This window comes from Lampris incognitus, chromosome 9 (assembly GCF_029633865.1).
Source record: "Lampris incognitus isolate fLamInc1 chromosome 9, fLamInc1.hap2, whole genome shotgun sequence".
Taxonomy (NCBI): Eukaryota; Metazoa; Chordata; class Actinopteri; order Lampriformes; family Lampridae; genus Lampris; species Lampris incognitus.
Genome location: NC_079219.1, coordinates 58,249,361 through 58,270,251, shown reverse-complemented (window position 1 = coordinate 58,270,251; position 20,891 = coordinate 58,249,361). Strand labels below are relative to the sequence as shown.

General features: G+C 45.8%; 1 protein-coding gene across 2 annotated transcripts; it reads right to left on the bottom strand.

Annotated features, from left to right (window-relative positions):
• Nucleotides 1-3,526: 3,526 nt before the first annotated feature.
• Nucleotides 3,527-20,636, bottom strand: sphk2 (sphingosine kinase 2). Of its 2 annotated transcripts, none has more exons than XM_056286843.1 (8): nt 20,588-20,636; nt 16,137-17,746; nt 9,387-9,536; nt 9,173-9,267; nt 8,886-9,001; nt 7,511-7,714; nt 5,259-6,858; nt 3,527-4,570 (listed from the first exon to the last, which is right to left on the bottom strand). In XM_056286843.1, the coding sequence occupies exons 2-8, from the start codon at nt 16,591-16,593 to the stop codon at nt 4,508-4,510; spliced, it is 2,685 nt and encodes an 894-aa protein (XP_056142818.1). In that variant the 5' UTR covers nt 16,594-17,746; nt 20,588-20,636; the 3' UTR covers nt 3,527-4,507. The 2 variants fall into 2 exon arrangements, with proteins under 2 accessions (XP_056142818.1, XP_056142819.1); XM_056286844.1 differs by lacking the exon at nt 20,588-20,636 and adding an exon at nt 20,419-20,503.
• Nucleotides 20,637-20,891: the final 255 nt, after the last annotated feature.

Sequence of the window (20,891 nt, the reverse complement as noted above, 5' to 3'; positions counted from 1 at the left end):
TAGTATGGCCTTTATAAGGTGGTAGTACCACAAGAAGAGTTATTCTCCCTTACTAACACTTAATGAATATGGGCTGTTCTTACATAACAACACACAAAACTACAAGTGTTCATAGTGTTAAATTACTCTACATTAAGTTTTTGTTACTTAGAATATGTTCCCCATACTAAAGTGGCATCTTGATCATTACTAATTCACTAGTAATTAAGTTTTTGTTACTTAGAATATGTTCCCCATACTAAGGTGACATCTTGATCATTACTAATTCACTAGTAATTAAGTTTTTTTATGTTCCCCATACTAACGTGTTACCCGTAAATGCCATCAAAGATTCGTCAATTCACCCTGTTGAACACGATGTTCTTTTTAGGGGCAATTTGGAAAAAGCCTTGGGAATACATCTAGAATATATTAGGCCCACTTTTCAGGAAGAAAGCAGCCCAGTTAGCAAAATTGCTGTGGCCCGGACCCGTCCCACACCTGACTTTCACCTTTCTTTCATCCGGTCCACATACCGTGTGGAATGATGGCCCTTGGGCGGTCCACTCCTGTTGGCCAGAACCAAGCCATAGCAATGCCGCATGTGCCACATATTTGCCGAAGGTGGCCCATATTAGTTTTGTGATATTTGGGCCATATTCACCATTTACCACACGGGCCACTTCAGGGTCACATCCAGGTCACATGTTGCCCAGAGCACCGCATCTTTGCCAGAAAAGGCCCACATGTGATTTGGCATATTTGGGCCATATTTGCTGTTATACATGTGGGCCAGTTCAGGCTCACACTCTGGGCCAGAAGAAGGCCGTAAGTGCCGCAGCATTGCCTGAAGTGGCCCACATCCGGGTGCTATCTGGGAGGGCAGTGTGTGTCCCTGTTCATTGACTCCTCAGTTTACATGAGTGTGAGTCCGTTACACAGTTTGCATCATGGATGACACAGCTGACCGATGCACACATGCTCCAGAGAGGAGACAGCTCGTTATGAACCTGCAAGCATCCTCAAGTGAATTTGTCTCTGGGCCTATCGTTCTCCATGCACAGATTAACAGGTTTGGTGTAGGCAGCTGTCATTTTTTTGGGGATATTTTGACAGTCTTGGCACCTCCCTTTGGCTTCACAAAGGTGTAGTCACTGGGAGAGCAAATAAGTCTCTCTTTACTCGTTACTGGTGATGATCTCCATGCTTTAGTTTTCTTCTTCTATGTTATCGCCCCAAAAAATGACATTTCCTTTGATAACACTACTTCCCCCATCCCTACACTACACGGTACCAGTTAACCCTTCTCTTGCACCGTTCGGGACCATTTTTACAAGCTGGGACACGGGCCTCCCGAGACCAAGATCAGCTATAGCAAGAGCCTGTACCAGGAGTTGTGCTGCATGCTCAGATAGGTGGGGTCTAGTTTCCCTGGTGGTGTACGGGGCAAATCGGCACGACCGAGCAATCGAGGCCACGTGAACCATAAAGGTTAGTTGGTCGTCCGTCTTGACAGCCAGGTTTCGGGCAGACTTTGTGGGCATGAGTTGGACTACTCTGAGTTAGGAAGCGCTTTGAGTGGCTGTTGCAGCTAGACAAGCGCTATATAAAATGCAATTGATTGATCATTATTGGGACTCTTCCCATTATGAATATGGCAGCTGACTGATGTACAGGTAGTTGTTTGTGAGCGGAGGTAGAGCCCAAAACTCCGAGCCGTGTCACCTTCTCTCGGTTGACCCCCCCCCCTGCACGCTGCCAGCCCCATCTCGAGTGGTGATGTAATTGATCCGATGTCAATGGGCAGAGACTAGATCAAGATTATTAACTGTTAAAGGTGTATCTTCATGTCTCCGGTTTTAGAGGAGTTTTTTTTTAAAGTGTACCGGGCAGAGAAAAGCTAAAATGCCGTGTGGTCAGGATGCTGCGACTCTTGTTGTTGCAGATTTGACTCAAACAGGAAAGCGATGTGATAGTCTACGTATGTGAGGTAAGAGCAAAACAATGTTGTGTATCATGGAACTCGATAAGCACATTTCCCTCAGTTGTGAGTCATGTCGTTCACAGAAGTGTGTTCAGATTAGCGTGTTGAAAAAAAGTCAAAGGTGAAAACAATTTCCTTGAGACCAACTTTTCCAGTTAAATTTATTCAAAACCATATATAACTATATGAACTGTACATTATATATGTATATATGTATATTATATATTCTGTCATTTTAGTTAATTACAATTTCATTACAGGCAGTCAGCTTTAAACAAGACATCTTACTGGCATCATCAGTCGAAGGCTTATCCCCCCCCCCCCCAACATTGTCATATCAAATTGGTCTAAAACATTGTGACCCAAAAACTGTGGTTGCAAGACAACAAAATGTTAAGATGGCTCTCGAATATCACGGCTACTCTTCTCAAAGCAGCTTGGCAATTATACTAGTTGAGATTTATCAAGATTCTTCTATTCTGTAATGACAGCGGGAACTTGTTCTTGTTTTTGTTTTTTACGTTGTTCAGTGGCCAGAAACGGGACGTTCATGATGCAGAGCCAGCGTGTGCAGATGCAGGATATGAGGTCGCCGGTTTGTTCACACATAAACACGAGAATGTTTTGGTGTTGGCCCAGAAAGTCCAGAGATGGTCTTACCCTAAACAAGTACAGCAAGCAAATGATCCAGATTTATTCAGGGCTGCATACAGGCAGACATGGTACTACTGTATCTTTTTGAAAGACTCATCCAGTACATTGTACAGGGACATGGTTTCTACTAGGGCAGCAACATCTGTTGTCTGATTTACCCAGAGAACAGCGTTACCTGGAACCGCACCAGAAGTTTTGGAGCAGATATTTTCAGGATAAAGACCCAAACCAGAAATAAAAACCAGTGTCATCTGAGAAATTAAAATTGTGGCACTATGTTTATTTTTTCCTCGCTGGTTGGAAACTCTTCCACTCCCATGCTGATGATCTCGGTATGACAAATAACTTATCAGCCATAAACTATGAATCCGTTTGCATTTTGTGTTACATCGAGACCTTAATTTGCTCATAAACTATTGCAGACCAGCAAGTCTTTTCCTTCAAAACCCATGTCGCTGATTTAGACAAGACAACACGGGCCAGGCCTTCAATGGGTTCTTGTTAATATAGTGTATAGAGAACTACTACTCCCATCCATTTTCTCACTACATGGTATCTGGTACTGATCCGATAATGCTCTCGGGGTGCATCTTTGGAAAAACAAAACTACAACAAGCCACGCTGGTGTTTTGATTTACTGTTGCTCGACATACTCGATGCTCACTAGAACTGGCATCAGGCACAACCACAGAAGTAAAGATGTCCCTGTGCACCTTCCAGTGTAAATATATTACAGGGAAGTGAACAAGTAGTGGCGGTGGTGGTGGGCAATATGACTTTGAATTTTTTTTTTTCAATTAACAATGTAAAACCACTGACAAAGATGCTTGCTTTCTTCAGGCAATGTTTTGTTTGAAGATGTTGGAGACCAGTCTGAAAGACAGCATCATGTACCTATTTGCTAAAAAAAAAAAAAAAACAGGCAGATTATGCAATTTAAGCATCAGTAATGGTCATCATTCATCAGTTTTTAGTGATCTTTCTACTGTAATAAGACCTGAAAATCTCAATATTTGTTATTCTACATTGGCTGGCACTCTTGTGAGGAAGTGGTCTTTGGGGCTTACTTGCGTCCATTTTTTGTGACTCATAACAGCGTCGAGAATAGAACAGCGTCTTGAAAAAGAACGACACGGTGGTTCTACCTTTACTTCCCTGCACACGTACAGCTTTTCTCCAGGGGACGGACGCACTGATATGCAGCTGGAGATCTGCTGAGTACGAAGATTTAGATTCATTATGTAAGTAAGAAAGGGCAAAGTCACAACAAAACGTGCCATCCGATGGCGGATAAGGCATCTATTCCAGGGACGGAAGGTTTAAGAAAGGATAGATCGGGGCATGGGAAAGGGGACAATTTATTTTGGGGTCTCACCCCACTGATCCTGAACCTGTTCTAGAGGCTTCCTCATTCAAAAACAGTTTTCTCTGATTTGATTCTGACTCTTTTTTTTTCTTTTTTCTATCTCATAAGGCAAAAATCAGGTAGTGCTTCTCTGCATGCATGCATACTAGAATGTATACATCCAACACATGCACAATCTGCAATAATAATCCCATAAACATTCGCTTGTTCTTCCCTCTTATCTTAGACTGTGCCATTTTCCGGCTTTTCAGGGTAAACATCGCTTAATCCAAAAGCTGTGCAATGAAGTGCATTTTTCATCCATTTTCAAATTTGCCGTTAATCCCTCCGGTCACGCTCCCTCGGATGCTTGGCTCGGTGGGCGATCCCTTTCACTAAACCCCAGTGAAGCAGTTGCTGCAATCCCGGCTATACTAAGTCTCTTAGTGTTTTTTTTTTCCTGTCTCTCCCAGTGTAGATAGCAACAGAGATTACATAGTTCAAGAGGTTGTTGTATCGGTTGACTGGCCCAACCAATCCCTGGGTCAGAACCTGGTAATTTTCACTCCAGAGTCGCCGACGATGAGACGGGCCATGGACGGATGAACCTGTGGGATGTTTGGGAGACCATGAACAAATGACATTATTACCATGGATTTCTCACAGCTACCAATTTGTGCAACACAACACACTATCAACAGACGGCACAGAAAAAAATAACCTTCTGCAAACACAAACGTAACCCTTATCTTATCAATAAAAATATATTTACACAAAATGTTAAGCCAAGAGACAGCTTCTACCTGCCCTGAGGGAGCCTGAAGAAACAGTGCGTTATAACTTTCCATTTCTTGTCTTTATGGTTACATAACCACTACATTCAACAGCAAACCCGATGGTTCTTCAGCAAGCTAATGTGTCTGAATATTTCTGACCACATAATCGTCTCATCCGTCTCTCCTGATGGTCCTCACACTGAGACAGCTGTGGTCTGACCAACCAAGGATGCTGCACTGACTGAATTCCAGTTTGTGTTAACATAATATTTTAGTGGTGGGTTATCATTGTTGATTTATGACATTACTTGACAAGCACATTTAATCAAAGCACCACTTGATCATGTGCTCTGAGTATGGGTGACTCAAGAGGAAATCAAATCCCTTACCTCAGCAAAATAAATACATCATGTTCTAACCACTGAGCTACACTAGACGACAAAGATCACACCACTGCGTGACAAGTGGAGTCAGCAAAAAAAAAAAGAAAAAAAAAAGCACCATCTGTCCCATTACTGACCTGTGCTTGAAGTGGGCCATAGGGCACCAGTTCTCCATCCACAGTTAGTGTTCCCCTCGTGGACAGAGGCTGTAGTCTGAAGGCCCTGCATGAAACATGGCTCACATATGGTGAGCTGAGGGAATGGTGGGTTCCTCTCTCCATGGCAAAGAACAGCCTGAGCAGTGTGGCTCTGGAGATCCCTGCCCGCACAAAGGTCAAATGGATCAGCCCATCATCGAACCTGGCCTGGGGAGCAGCATGGAGGTCGGCCCCCAAGTGTGTTTGGTAGAGGGCCAGAACCAGGACAAAGTCCCCCTCAATGGTAACCCAGTCCCTGGTTGGAAGGGGCTGGTCCAGGGGGGGTAGCAGGTCATCCCTGGGGGGATTAAAAGGCAATGAGACGAAGGGACGGTTCTTCAGGGGTCCCGCTGGCTCAGCAATGTCAAAGTTGAAGGATGCGGATGGTGTGCGGAAAGAGGGTGAGGGCGAGTTGGAATTAGGGGTGTTGGGACGAGGGGTGAGGTAGGATGAGGAGCGGGGGGAAGCACAAGAAGGTGAAGATGGGGGTGTGGGGGAGAGGGAGAGGGAGAGGGAGGGGAGCTTAGGAGGGAGGGAGTTTGAGTGGGAGTGTTGAAGGAGGGAGAGGGGTCTCGGCCGGGACGCATTCTGGTTCTGGTCCAGGGACTTGGGCTTGTAAGAGAAGGGAGAGTGTCGAAAGGGAGAGGAGATTGTGAGTGCTCGCTCACGGGCAATGTCCATTGGGTAGGGTTCTCTCTGAAAGTAGGTGTCATTCAGATCCACATCGTCAACACCATATGCAGTCCCAGACATGGAGTCAGCCTCCTGACTGAGGGGCTGGTTGAAGAGAGTGTTGGCGATCTGGCTTGAAGGGGCCGAGTTCTTTCTCCGAGTTTGTCTGGCTTCCTGAAGGCCATCAGGGTACGTGAAACAGCCCTCTGGCTCCTCATCTGCCTCCCTTCCCATATCTACACCATAGCTCTCCCCCAGCTCTCGAGCTGGCACCACACCCTCCCCTTCCACAGAGCCCCCACTGCCCTCCCCATCTCCGCCCTGCACCTCCTCTTCCATCTCACTCCAGTCTTGCTCCACTCTTCCCTCATCTTCCCTTTCCTCCTCAGTCGGGGCTACCCTTTCATCCCTTCTCATACTGCATTTGTTTCTTTCGTTCGATTCTGAACTCGTCCCTGACTGGTCCTCTTCCATCTCCACCTCACCCTCCCTTTCCCTCTCTCTGTCTTCCGCAAGGCTACTTGCCCTCACAACTCCAGTTCCTCCTCCCCTGGCCCTTTCCCTTCTCCTCTCCCTTTCTCGCTGCCTTTCCAGCTCTCTCTCCCTCTCTCCCTCGCCCCTGCGTAGACTGCGCTGTTCACTAATGCCCATGTCGGAGCAGGTGCGGTGGATAGGGGTTCGGCAGTAGCCCTCCAGGCCTTCCGTGATGCTGCGGGAGAGAGGCCTTCTCGGAGGGGGTGACGTTGCATCCGGAGACGGAGGGACAATGGAGGGTGGGAGGTAGGACAGGCGACCCTTGTAGGAACGAAGCGAGGCAATACGCACAAGGGTGCCCAGGGTGAAGCGAGCAGAGCCTAAACCACGATACCTGCAAGAGGGGAAGAGTTTTGAAACATGACTTAAAATGTTCTCTCATAAATAGGCTATGTGACAGAATCAGCTGTGTTTATAGTAGCCTGGCTGAAACAAGTTAGTAACGCCCGTGTCCGTATGTTAGCAGACACAAGGACACACAGGTGTCATAGATGCAAAGCACTACCGTTACAGAGTCCAAGCAAGGACTTGGTTAATTTGTGTTCATTAGACTTTGGTTGTGTGTCCACTGGAGACCTGTAAAAAAGCGCTTCCTGTATGTTTGTATCGTTTCCTATGGAAAAGGTAAGCCACTGAGCACCAGCACCTGACCTGCCTAGAGCTCTGAATATCCTACCTCTTTATAAAGCTGAAACAACTCCAACTTTTGCTGAGGAGCAGAGCTCATGAACGTTACCTGTAGTTACACCAAGCAGCTGCAAGCAGCTCATAGAAGACAAATGGTATGCTCAAGAAAAATAGTGTGACATATATTAGATGGATTTGAAAGGGGTTGAACACTTTGTACTTCTTATGTTGAGTGTAAAACTAATTTGTTTTTGCCATTTCTTTGTGTTCATTTTCAAGCCTTGTTAAAGACTCTTTAACTTTGAAGCTCTGCTATTTGTTTTTGGACACATGACAGAGTCACTCTGCATCATACACACCTCTCACTCTCGATGTCCACGTCGGACACGAAGCCCCAGGCAACAGACAGGAAAGAGAACAGTCTTCGGGGACCGGACGTACGGCCGTTGTGAGAGGGGGCAGAGCTTGTTGTCACTGAGACCAGGTCCATGGGTCGGACCCCGCCGCGGCAGAGCAGAAAGCAGCAGTTTAAGAGGAGGGGCTCCCGAAGGCACATGTCATATCTGAGGAACAGACGAAAGAGGAAAGAAAACATGCAAGTGAACACCATCTCTTGATAGCGCAGATAAAGAGTGACCTGTACAGACAACAGGGCAAAAACAGTCCTGTATCTATCAAGACGTATCTAGACCGAGATAAGCAGGCGTAGATTAGGGTTGTCAAAGCAATTTTCAAAGTCTTGATTCAATTTAGTAGAAATGATAAAGAACTCAACTGCACAGTATCCACTGAGTGCGTAAAAAAACAAAAAGCTTTTTTTGTGGATTTTTGATGCACATATCATCGGGTTACCTTGCGTTAACCTGCTGCAATGCCGTCTTGCCCTCAATGGATACCACCTCTACCCTACTAATGTTTTAGCACACACAAGCTTGGCAGCAACGTGGCACACAACACCGCCTCGTGGAGGAACCTGCTGCTCCTCAGTTTAAGAAGCAGTTTTTATAAGGTATCTGGATTGTCCTCATTAAACTGCATGTTCAAGCAGAAGGAAGTCGAGATCTACACTTTGCAAAAAGCAACTGAAGTTTCACTCCTCTATGAGTACTGAGGACACCCGTTCCAAGTTACGAACTCAATGCAGTGTATTATATTCTATGTATTATATTCTACAGACGATCCACTGTGGCGACCCCTAATGGGAGCAGCCAAAAGTAGAAGTAGTAGTAGTAGTAGTATATTCTATGGGACAATTGAGAGGCCTAGGGTATATATAGAGAAAACACCATAATGGTTTTGTGTTTGAAGAAAAAGGCTGGTTGGTCTTAGAACATTTTTTCACACTAAGGCAGGACACCTCAGCTATCTCCCTATTGATGCAAAACAACCCATAACCAACCAAGCTGATAACCAGACAGAAAGAAAAAGTGACAGAGAGAGAAAATGTGGAAAGAGAGGGAGGGATGAAAATGACCAGTTGCTCAACCAATTACAATGATTTCAGCAAAACAGCTGATGCAGAGATATGATAGGGATATGACTTGGGGGGGGGGGGGGACACAAGTCCTAAGGTTATCCTTGATTAGCACTTCCTACTCTCACAGCGCTGGATGAGAGATTATCTAGATCGGCATTGAGAAATTTATTGACCAGCTGAGAAATTTCTAGTAGGCCGCCAGAAATGACTAAGCTGGGACAGATGATGTGACCTTTACAGAGGTGAGAGGAACTTACCCCGCATGGTGGTTGATGGAACCAGCCAGAGCATTTCCTGAGCCACAGGGCAGAATTCCCACAGGTGTCTTTATTGCTTGTTCCCAGTCTGGGCGCTCCATCAGGCCGTTAACCACCTGTGAGGCACACAGTATATTCAGATAGACATCGATAAACACACATTAGGTACCGAAGCTATACACAGGTCCAACAACGCAGGTGGACCTCCCAGAGTAAAGCGCTTGCCCAGATTCTTCCCAAACCTAAAATCTATACCATGTGGTCAGTGTATAAAAAGACATGCACACCTCATGCAACAGGCCATCTCCAGATACGATGACGATGCCGTCCCATTCTGGGAGCGAAATCTCCCTGATAAGCTCCCTGGCATGGTTCTGTCGTTCTGAGACAGCAGGGGAGATTAGTCTCAGTATAACAAAGCGTCACATTGAATTTATGTACCTTATTATCAGACTCCATGAGAGCTTTTCCGGCCTGTGTGTGTATGTTTGTGCTAGCTACCTGTTTGTATCAAGTTGTAGCTGATATTTGCCTCCCTGATCATCGGCAGAATGTGGGTCTGACACCATTGCATTGCCTGACCTCTCCCACTGAAGGGGTTGACCAAGAGCAGGAGCCGTTGTGGACGAGGTAGCAGACTCCTCGAAAATTCTAAAGAAACAAGGTAAAATAAAAATGTCCATTAGAAAACACATTTCCTGCACAACATGGAAATTAGATGACATTTCAGTAGCAATTCAGCTGGCAAAACAAGCTGCATAGGACGCAAGCTAAGCAGTTGCCATTTGGAATTCCCCATCCGCGGTCCTTCAGTTCAATTCTGGGCCTTCGGTGTGGCGTATATTTTTCCTGTTCTTATGCCAGCTGCCTCCCACACTGCAACGACAGACACGTCATGTGACAGGGAGTCGGTAAAACTGCCCATAGGTGTGATTTGGCATGCGTGAGTGTATGGCCGTGTGTTGGTGAGCTGTACAGGGTGTCTGTCTGCCCTCTGCTCAGGGTGTGCAGGCTTCAGCACTGTGACTCAAAAGGAGTAAAAGGGGATAGAAAATGGACAGCTCGGACTGCACCCAGCCATATAATGTTTCTAGGGCCGTAACCGGCAGTTATTTTCATTATTTTTTTTTTGCCCCCCCCCCTTCTCCCCAATTGGATCCAGCCAATTGCCCCACTCTTCCGAGCTGTCCCGGTTGCTGCTCCACCCCCTCTGCCGATCTGGGGAGGGTTGCAGACTACCACATGCCTCCTCCCATACATGTGGAGTTGCCAGCCGCTTTTCACCTGACAGTGGGGAGTTTCACCAGGGGGAAGTAGCGCATGGGAGGATCACGCTATTCCCCCCAGTTCCCCCGAACAGGCGCCCCGACCGACCTGAGGAGACGCTAGTGCAGCGACAAGGACACATACCCACATCCGGCTTCCAACCTGCAGACACAGCCAACCACGTTCGTAGGGACGCCCGACCAAGCCGGAGGCAACACGGGGATTCGAACTGGCGATCCCTGTGTTGGTAGGCAACGGAATGGACCGCCACGGTACCTGGACGCCCGATTATTTTCATTATTGATTAATCTATCGTTTTGATTAATCCTTTAGTCTATAAAATGCCAAAAATAATGACGGACGTCCACTACAAATTCCCGGTGTTATACAAGTGTACAGTGAGTCTGAGTAGAAGTGGGAAAAAAAACCTACAGTATTCATTTTATCACATGAATTAGAGAAAGACAAGCCAATCTGAGCATCAGTGAAGCTTGAACAAGCAACCGTTTGGCATTTTTATTTTATAAGTGTCTAAAATGATTGATCGACTGACTAAACGTTTCAGCAGTAGTTGTTGCTATCGCAAAAAAAATAAATCACTTAAAGGTAGAACAAGTAGGATTTTCCTAAAAATTGATGTATAGACTTATACAAAAATACTCCCTCCATATCATAATTCATGACCCACTAGACGTGAGTGGCGGTGTCCGTAGCTGCAGAGACTTGGCCTGTATTTTCTCATTTTGCTGTTTACTGGATGTTTCTGGGCGTTAACCTTCAGACAGAGGGACTCAAACGTAGCGACCAGGTGCCAGATCCAGATCGTAAGCAGGCATCCAAGAGGAAGCTACGACGATGGCGGTAACAGCACTGAAAAGATGCAACTATAGCGAGGCAAAATGCCAAGTGGACAATGATCGTTCCAGAACCAGTGAATTTGGGCTTGGTGAGCACTGAGGGAGAGGATGGGAATGAAGAGTGACGCAGGCGCACGCTTCTGGTATCGCCGAGCTGGAGAGGAGCCAACTTTGAACGCCACAACCAACAAATCCTACTCGTTCTACCTTTAAATGCAGACGCAAATCTGGTCCAAAGACAAATATAACTCCCAATCCCTGGAAGTGGGAAACCCGGCAGGCCATCACAGGGAATTTCACGGAGGGGAGAACAGAAGTCGGTGATCCAGGATCAGTTGCAGTGTTGGTACAGTAAAACAACGGTCAGTTGATGAACCGGCATTTTTACTGACGTTACGTATGCAGATTAAGAGAAGGTGATGAAATGACCACATTGTCAGACAAACAAACATTACACAGCGATCTACATCTCACCGACTCACTCGAGAAAGAAGGCCACTACAAAGCCCCTCTAACCAGCAGCCCAATGCCGATCATTACACAATCGTATGGCAAGGAAGCAGCAACAAGATTAGAGATCTGAAAATGAGCGAGATCCGGAAGACAGCGGGCGATCTGAACAAAGTGGAGCAGTAGGAGAGGCGGGGTCCAAAATTAACACTCGCTAGTCGCCAAATGTGGGTAAATGTAGTGTTTGGCGAGTAAATTATGACGACTGGTCAGTTTAAAAAAAAAAGTTTCCCGCTCTACACTTGCTGGAGAAAGCTGCTGGTCTGCGGTCACGTCAACCTGCTAGATCCGCCGTGCTGTGTGTATAGTACGTAACTGCATCAGTCACTAAACAGCGCAATTTTTTTGTTAGAGTATTTGAGGTACTTGTTTTCCTCCGGGCAGTTGAAACAATCCCAGCTTCGTGGAGATTTATTTGCGGGAGCGGAGCCCCCAGGGAAGAAAAAGAAAACAGGTGAGCTTCTGGCCAAAGAGACCACTGCTGCCACAGCCAATGCAAGCGCTCCCTCCTCGCCTCCTCCACCAACACTGTCCTCAGGCGGAGACAAAGAGGAGGAAAATCGCTTTGAGAGCAAACTGTCAGAAGACTGAACACGCTACTACAGAATAAAAAACAACATGAACTATGACGCTGAACTTGGTACTGTTACTTCTTTTTACTTCCATCCATCCATTATCCGAACTGCTTATCCTGCTCTCAGGGTCGCAGGGATGCTGGAGCCTATCCCAGCAGTCATTGGGCAGCAGCCGGAGAGACACCCTGGGCAGGCTGCCACACAGGGCCCACACACACACACACACACACACATTCATACCTAGGGGGAATGTAGTACGGCCGATTCACTTGACCTACATGTCTTTGGACTGTGGGAGGAAACCGGAGCCCCCAGAGGAAACCCACGCAGACACGGGGAGAACATGCAAACCTCACACAGAGGACGACCCGGGACAACCCCCAAGGTTGGACTACCCCGGGGCTCGAACCCAGGACCTTCTTGCTGTGAGGCGACCGCGCTAACCACTGCGCCACCATGCTGCCCATTATAAGCTAGCAGAGGGTGGTTTCAATCCTTTGAGCTCTGGGTTATGGGCCCAGCACACTTCCGCTGCGCCACTCTGCTGATCCTTCTCGCACTTAAAGGCAAATACCACAATCTGTTAATTCAAACATGTCACACTTTAGTGTTGAAGCAGTTGGATATTTCTGCACACTACAGTAATTACTGATTGAGAATCGCATATCAGAGAAAGATGACATGCTAAATAGTAATAACAGCAAATTGCAATTATACAAAGCCATTTTTTCTGGCCAGTAAATTTTTTCATCTACCAGCCACCGTTGTAGGCAAGCCAAAAAAGTTAATTTTGGACCCTGAGGAGAGGAGCAAACAATCTAGAGGGGGAACATGAAAAAAAAGGCTGCACTGCTGCAGAGTACAAATGAGGTAAGACAGCTAAAGGGAGGGGACATGGGGGGGGGGGGGGTGACAATGAGACAGCTGAGACATAAAAAAGAAGGAATCTGACCGACAACCTTGACAGCTCTATCAGTTTAGGGGAGAGGGCTACATGGATGTGATTGGTAAAGATGGGTAAAAGCAAAAGACAGAAGGGATCTGACATAAAACGGGTTTAAAGGTAGGAAGAAGGCAGGAGGAACCTGCAGATGCAGACAGACAGCGTGCGGTGCAGGGATGGAACAAGCAGCGGTGAGAAAGAAAGACGCACACAGGCAAACACAGACAGAGGGTAAACGGCGAGCATGGCTTTGCTGTCTATTTGTTTTCAGAGGTCTGGGGGATACACTGCCGTGGGGGGGGGGGGTTGGACCCACCCTTACTGCCTCAGCATTCAACATTTAATGATACAGACCAGACCAAGTGTGTGCAGGACAGACAAGACAAGAAAAAGAAAGGAAAAAGTGAGAAAAGTGAACTCGGAAAAATCACACAACTTATACAAACACACAAAGATGAAAACCTTGGAATAAATCTTATAGTTATTCAAGCTTATTATTATTAATCGATAGTGTTTTGTTCTGGAAAACCCCCACAATGCTTAACAGCTCTACTGTAAAAGCATTTTAGTAAGTATTAGCGATGGTGTAACATGAGCTTAATGATTTATCCTCAGTAACAATGGTAATTTGTGCTGCATGCATGAAAAACTGTCTACAACAAAGGGCCATGCAAAGTCTCCAAACAGTGGCTTGACACCTAAATCAAAGCAGCACATATTTATATTACAATTACAATTTACAATATCATTTAGCAGACACTTTTATCCACAGCAATGTACATCTGAGAGCTGATACAACACAAACAAGGATCTAGGCGGGAGAGAACAACACGAGTAAGTTTCATAAAGCTAAGTTTGAGTCCAATAGTCCTGTGGCAACGCATAGAGTGCACAGAAGCAGATTTTTTTCTTCAGTTCATCAAGAGCAGAGGTGTTCACGAAAGAGCTGGGTCTTTAGTTTTTTCTTAAAAGATTGAGAGGGACTCTGCCGATCGAACAGAGTTTGATAACCTCGTTTAACCTTGTGGAACTTCAGAAGAGAAGAGTCTAGCTAGCAACTTAGGGCCCTGTTGTGTTGGCAGTACCAGGTGCCTTTCATTGGCAGAGCGTAGTGAGTGGGAGGGAGTGTAGACCTGAATGAGGGAGTTCAGATAGGTGGGAGCTGTTTTAGTTGCTGTTTTGTAAATGAGTGTCAGGGTTTTGAATTTGATGAGGGCAGTGACTGGGAGCCAGTGGAGGGATATGAACAGCAGGGTGACATGTGCTCTTTTGGGCTGGTTGAAGACCAGACATGCCACTGCATTCTGGATCATCTGCAGAGATTTGAACAGACATACAAGGAGGCCTGCCAGTAAGGAGTTGCACTAACCAATGCATGATATTACAAGAGCCTGTACCAGGAGTTGTGCTGCATGCTCAGACAGGTAGGGTCTGATCTTCCTCATGCTGTATAGGGCAAATCAACACGACCAAGCAATTGAGGCCACATGAAACTTAACGGTTAGTTGGTCATCAATCATGAGACTCAAGTTTCGAGCAGACTTCGTGGGCATGAGCTGGGTTGATTCGAGCTGGATACGGATCTCTTGTCGTAAAGAGCGACTGGTTCACAAGGAGCTCGGTCTTAGAGAGGTTAAGTTGAAGGTGGCGTTCTGTCCTCCATGCTGATATATTGGCAAGACAGGACGAGATCTGAGCTGAGACTTGCGTAGTCTTCCACAGGGAATGAGAGAAAGAGCTGGGTATCGTCAGCATAGCAATGGTATGAGAAACCATGGCAGCGGATGATTGCACCAAGTGAGATGGTGTATACTGAGAAAAGGGGACCGAGCACCGACCCTTGAGGAACCCCTGTGGATAAGCTGTGCTGTTTGGACACTTCTCCCCTCCAAGATAATCTAAAATATCTCCCAGAGAGGTAGGACATGAACCAGAAGGGCAGTTCCTGAGATATCAAGTTCAGTGAGTGTGGAGAGGATTTGGTGGTTAACTGTGTCAAAGGCAGCTGACAGATCTAGCAGCAACAGAGCTGAGGACTGACCAACAGCTCTGGCTGAACACAGTGATTCCATTACCGACATGAGTGCAGTTTTGGTAGAGTGCCCGAGCCAGACTGATTCGGGTCATGCAGGTTATTCTCAGAAAGGAATTCAGAGACTTGGTTAAAGACTGTGCGCTCAAGTATTTTTTGATAGGAAGGGCAGGAGTGAAACCAGTGTGTAATTTTCAACCTGGGCTGGGTTGAGTGTAGGTTTTTGAACAGCGGGTTGACCCGAGCTTGCTTAAATACGCTGGAGAACACACCCGTTACAAGTGAGGAGTTGATGATGTGTGTGGCTGCGGGGTTAAGTGTGGGGGAAATGGTCTGTAGAAGGTTGGATGGTATTGGGTCCAGTGGTCAGGTAGTGGGTCGAGAGTCCAGCATAAGTTTGGAGACTTCCTCCTTGGTCAGAGGAAAGAATGCAGAGAGTGTGGCCCTGTTTGCTGGCAGCTGCAGACTGAGATGGTCAGGCTCAGAGAACTGATTACTGATGGCAGAGACCTGATCAGTAAAAAGCGAGGGGAACATATCTGCAGTGAGCAGAGTGGAGAGCGGAGGAGAACATGGATTGAAGAGTGAGTTAAAAGCAGAGAACATTTTCCGAGCATCTGTGACACCAGATCTTGTTCTGATAGTAAGTTTTCTTCACAATTCTTAAACTGGAGGACAATGATGCTAGGAGACTGATAGTCACTGAGGTCAGGGGGCTCTCTGGATTTATGCCATTTTCTCTCTGCCACTCTGAGTTCTGCCTTTTGCTCTCTGATGACTTCAGCAAGCCTTGGACTAGGGGGGTATATAACTTCATATTAAGAATAACAACCACCACCACTAAAAAGACTGTGAAAGTAAAGCTTTCAAATGCCATTAGCCTTTGCGCAAAAGCCAACTATTCAATTCTTATTACATCATCTAATAAAGCTTAACACCATATCCAACATATGATCATCTAAAAGAATATCAACAAAGAACAGAAAGTGACCACCTCAACAATGTCACACTATTATAAATGTTCAATCATGACACAAACAAGCATCCAGTGGAAAGACACACACTCACCTGTGTCAGCAGTGACGGACACCCCTCTGAGCAGACATTGCACGGCAGCGGACCACCTCTCGGCTTCAAGTCTGCTTTCTGCCAAGTAGGCCCTGACCTGCCTGCGCCGAGATACCCCTTTCCTCCGCTTGCCTGGGGGGTACCAATACAACACCAGGAGTGGGGGTGCAGGGGCACGGGGGCAGCTGCATCCTACGAGTTCTGGTAATGGCAGCAGAAGACGAGCTTCTTTTCCTGGTCGCGGTGACAGGCGCTGGACATGTATGTGGGTGTGGGTGAGGGTAAGGGCATAGTTGGAGGCCGGAGCCGGGGTAGCAGCGGGGGAAAGCCCCCCTGGGCCACCAGGGCTGTTGGGGCAGCTGTTACTGTTGCTGTTACTGCCGGATCCCCAGCCTGCAAACTGGCCATGAAGAAGGGCTTCTGCTGGGGATGGTGTGGGAGGTTCTGGGGATCGCATCCTTATGACTTTGGGGGGTTTGGCGGGTCAAGAAAAAAAAAAGACATTCAATGTAGTGTAGATTTCCTCTGTGGACGGCTCGTATTTCATACAACTGTATGGGCTTGAAGAATGGAATTCAGCAGCTCTTCAAGCTTTGCAAGGAAACTGAAAAAGTCTTTAAGCCTTGATCTTAAAACTTTGTCCGTGAATCCCCCTCAAAATTACTCTGTCTTCAGTGCTTGTATTTTAAGAGACAAGGTTACAACAAGTTGTTTGTATACTGGTTTGTGTATCCATTTGTCTATTAGAAGCACATCTTGAACTGAGCAAGCAAAAATAAAAAGCCTCCAGTTTGAAGATGCTTCTGTTTAATCTTTCAATCCAGTATGGACGACACTTAGAGGAGACCAGGCCTTCTGTCATTTCGACAAACCTCCTGTCTTTTCAAAGAATTTACTCTGACGTGCTCTCAACCTCTACAATTTCTTAGCACTGTCAACTCAGAAATGGACAGACAGGACTTGAAAATACCCAATCCCACATAAAAGGTTTAAATACAAACTTTTCCAGTTCGAGACCGATCATTAGACAAGAGTGTTTTACACAAAATATATGCATGTATGAGTACAAAGATATTGTCTACATTATAATTCAAAACCGCCTACTGGAATAAAGAGATATTAGAGAATAGTTTAGCCTAAGAACAGCTACAACATTATTTTTTTTTAAATAAAAAAACAAAAAAAGACAACTGTGAAAATTGCTTTCAAAAATGGATTAATGAAGTATGAACAAGACAAACAAAACACCTTACATAGACAAGACTGTAGCAAGTTTAACGCTCTAGCAAAATTCCTGTGGAATTTTACATGGTAAGTGCAGGTCAAAATGTGATTTATGCACAAAGTGCAGGCTTTTTCAAAGTCTCAGATACCTCAGTTGGTGTGGGTCTTCGATGTGAGTAGGAAAAAGGGTGACTTCCAGTCTACTGAACAGTGGTGCAGTGGTAAAAGTTTGATCCAAACAAAAACAAGTGTTGACACTGAACACAACAAAAACAAAACAACAACAAACAAGGAGCCAGCTCTAGGTTTATCCTTGGGTTATGTCATGGTAATGTCTTCCTTGTGTCATGTTCAAGTGTCATGTTCCCTCCCACAGATGTATGTTCCTGTGAAGAGAAGGTGGTGAACATAAAGGAAAACAGTTAGTTATCCAGCTTGTGAAAAAATATTCAGAACCCCGAAAATGACACAAAGTAGATAAGGAAAAGAAAATCCTATTAAACAAAAAAACCCACTTACTAATTTACTTGAATTTTACTTTTGTGAACTAAACAGAAGTGGAAGAAGGGCAGAGCATGAGTCATGGTAATCATTGCAGTTGGGAGCCTCAGACAAGAAAGATCCATTTTGCCGCATAAGCAGGGTCTTGTCTTGGCTGAAACCCGTGACTCAGACCCACACATTCTCAATGTCACATCCCAGACACCATTACACGAGAATAAGCACCAAAGATATTCTTCATTTCTTGCTCAGCTTCCTTTGAGGCTACACAATCTTTCACAATTTGTGACTTGGATGAAGAGAATACAGAACGCTGGCTGCAACTGCGCTGGCTTCATAAAAAGTTTCGCAAGACATTTGAAGACCTTATAAAGTTGAGAAACAACGAGCTTATCATAGGGGCTTGACAAAAACAAAATAGCTGCAAAACATTTGTCATAATTTTCATTGTGCAAACACACTTGTGATCAACATAACACCAAGCAGCTACTTCTGCTTACAAATCATCTGAATTCGGGACCTGTCACGTAACTATGAATTCGGGCTATTCGCGTGTTAGAGCACAGCAAACGACTTGGACTACTGGACTACACCTGTTCTCGAAATGATTCTATCTAGGTAGCGTGCAAATCTAATTTATGACGTTTTCTAAACCACTCTATGACTTGTAATAGTTTATGTATTAAGTGAGAAGTGCGTGTTCTGAACAAACATATTGATGCATAACCAGCAGTATATGGCTTCTAGATATTGGCTTTCTACTCGTGAAGCCCCTCGGTGAGTAAAGCTGGACTGCAGGACACAACTTAATTAACTTGGGTTACTTAACCCAGTGTTTCTCAACCGGGGGTCCGCAGTGTAATTGCAAGGGGTCCGTGAAAATAAAATATCTTTAAAAAAAAGATCCTATGACATTTATAGAAATAGGATTATTTTACTCAAATGTGACTGAGACCTTTATCTGCCTAAACTATAAAGGGTAACAGGACTTTTTTCTCTAATTACATCTGTTTCACAAGTGTAATTTATTGTATTTTGATAAGAGATCTCGCTCCCGTTTGCATTGTTAAAAGTTATTGCATAAAAATTCTGTTGTTACATATATCTGAAAGTTACTGAATACATATTCTGTTTTGTTACACATATCTGAAAGTTACTGAATACATATTCTGTTTTGTTACACATATCTGAAAGTTACTGAATACATATTCTGTTTTGTTACGCATATCTGAAAGTTACTGAATACATATTCTGTTTTGTTACACATATCTGAAAGTTACTGAAAACATATTCTGTTTTGTTACACATATCTGAAAGTTACTGAATACATATTCTGTTTTGTTACATATATCTGAAAGTTACTGAATACAAATTCTGTCTTGTTACATATATCTGAAAGTTACTGAATACATATTCTGTTTTGTTACACACATCTGAAAGTTACTGAATACATATTCTGTTTTGTTACATATATCTGAAAGTTACTGAATACATATTCTGTTTTGTTACACACATCTGAAAGTTACTGCATAAGAATTCTGTTTTGTTAACTATATCTAAGTTACAACTGAAAGCTCTTATTTTTGCCCCAAAGAGTGAATAAATGCTATAATGCAATTTAAAATGCAGTTTCTACTCTTTCTACAAATTGCAACCCCCCTCCCCCAAGATCAGGTGGAGGGGTCCTCAGGGTAGATCAAAAACACGCAGGGGGTCCAGGACCCCCAAAAAGGTCGAGAACCACTGTCTTAACCTGTCACATCGTCGCAATACATTTGACCAGTATCTCAGGGTTTATATTAGCTAGGAAACTTTATCCAAAAAAAAAAAACCGATACTTGAACGACGTCCAGATCTGATAAATGGGGGGGGGGGGGGGGGTACTGATGCCCATTGTTGCACCTTACGTCCTTGAAAGGCAGGGCGGGGACGCGCAGCAGCAGCAGCAGCGGGTCTAATTCAGTCTCACACACAATGAGCGTGTTGAGTGACTCGGGATTTGTCTCTCACACACACAGAAGTGCCGTGTTTAACTCGGGACTCGGAGACTCTCGTTAAAAGCTCCACAGACACAAACACCGCTTGTCTCGGGGTCGGTTCGGCTCAGCTTCAAAACCGTGAGCCGTCGTCCACGTTAGCTTGCGGATAAACAATCCGCTAGCTCGCCGGGCGGCTCGTCGATCCGAACCGAGACAATGATCTGGACCCAAGCCGAGGGGAGGGGAAGGGGAGGAGGGGGGTCCATTTACACGTTACCGAGCACACGCGCTTTAACGCTCGGGTCCGGACGGCACCGCGTTCGCTAACGTTACAGTTCCACGTTAAGGGACCGCCGCGCCCGGCTAACCCTATCTGCGCCAGTTAGCGCTAGCTAAGCCAACGCTAGCGGCTCTGCTAGCTAGCCGAAGCTAGCGCACCACCAACCTTTGCTTTCTACCAAGACAACGAGCGAAAGGGGCGACGTGGCGTTGATATTTCACGCCTCCAGTTGTGTTTGTTTGTTTTTAAAATTGTAGTTTTATTTTAACTGCCTCGACACCGGCGGCACATCACCTACCTAGCCAGCTGCCCTCACGTTTCCGACGGCGCGGCCATCGGTTGCCGCTTCCCCCCCTATTCATTCAACTGAGCGGATATAAAACTCACTCGCCACGCAGCCGGGCAGCCCGTTTAAGTGGGTACGGGCCGGCTCTGAGACGGCGACTCAATGCCCCCCCGAGTCTTACCTCATTTTGGTTTCCTCCGCGACGACGAGGAGTCGCGCACATACTCGCCGCGACTGACTCCCGACCGATTCAGGAAGTGTGAGCCGAGGGGGGCGGGGCGTCGGGTTTGAGCGGCGGGGAGGAGGTCCAATGGTGATAAGGGAGACGTCGAAACGCCCACCGACGCACTCCAATCGCCGGTAAGGCCATCCTTTGCGGACCCACGTTAAGACGTGTTGTGGAGCAGGGATTAAATGTGCACCACTCGCCGGGTTCGCCATGTGTTCGCAGCTGTGGTCAAACGACGTTAGCCGCCAGTGGCGGA

Bases quoted from the DNA above. Each gene is read 5' to 3' on its own strand.
- sphk2 (XM_056286843.1), bottom strand. From the start codon at position 16,593: ATGCGATCCCCAGAACCTCCCACACCATCCCCAGCAGAAGCCCTTCTT. The intron at 9,268-9,386 runs GTAGCTAGCACA...CTGCTGTCTCAG, and splicing joins CTACAACTTGATACAAACAG to AACGACAGAACCATGCCAGG. The intron at 9,002-9,172 runs GTGTGCATGTCT...TGTGCCTCACAG, and splicing joins GAGATGGCCTGTTGCATGAG to GTGGTTAACGGCCTGATGGA.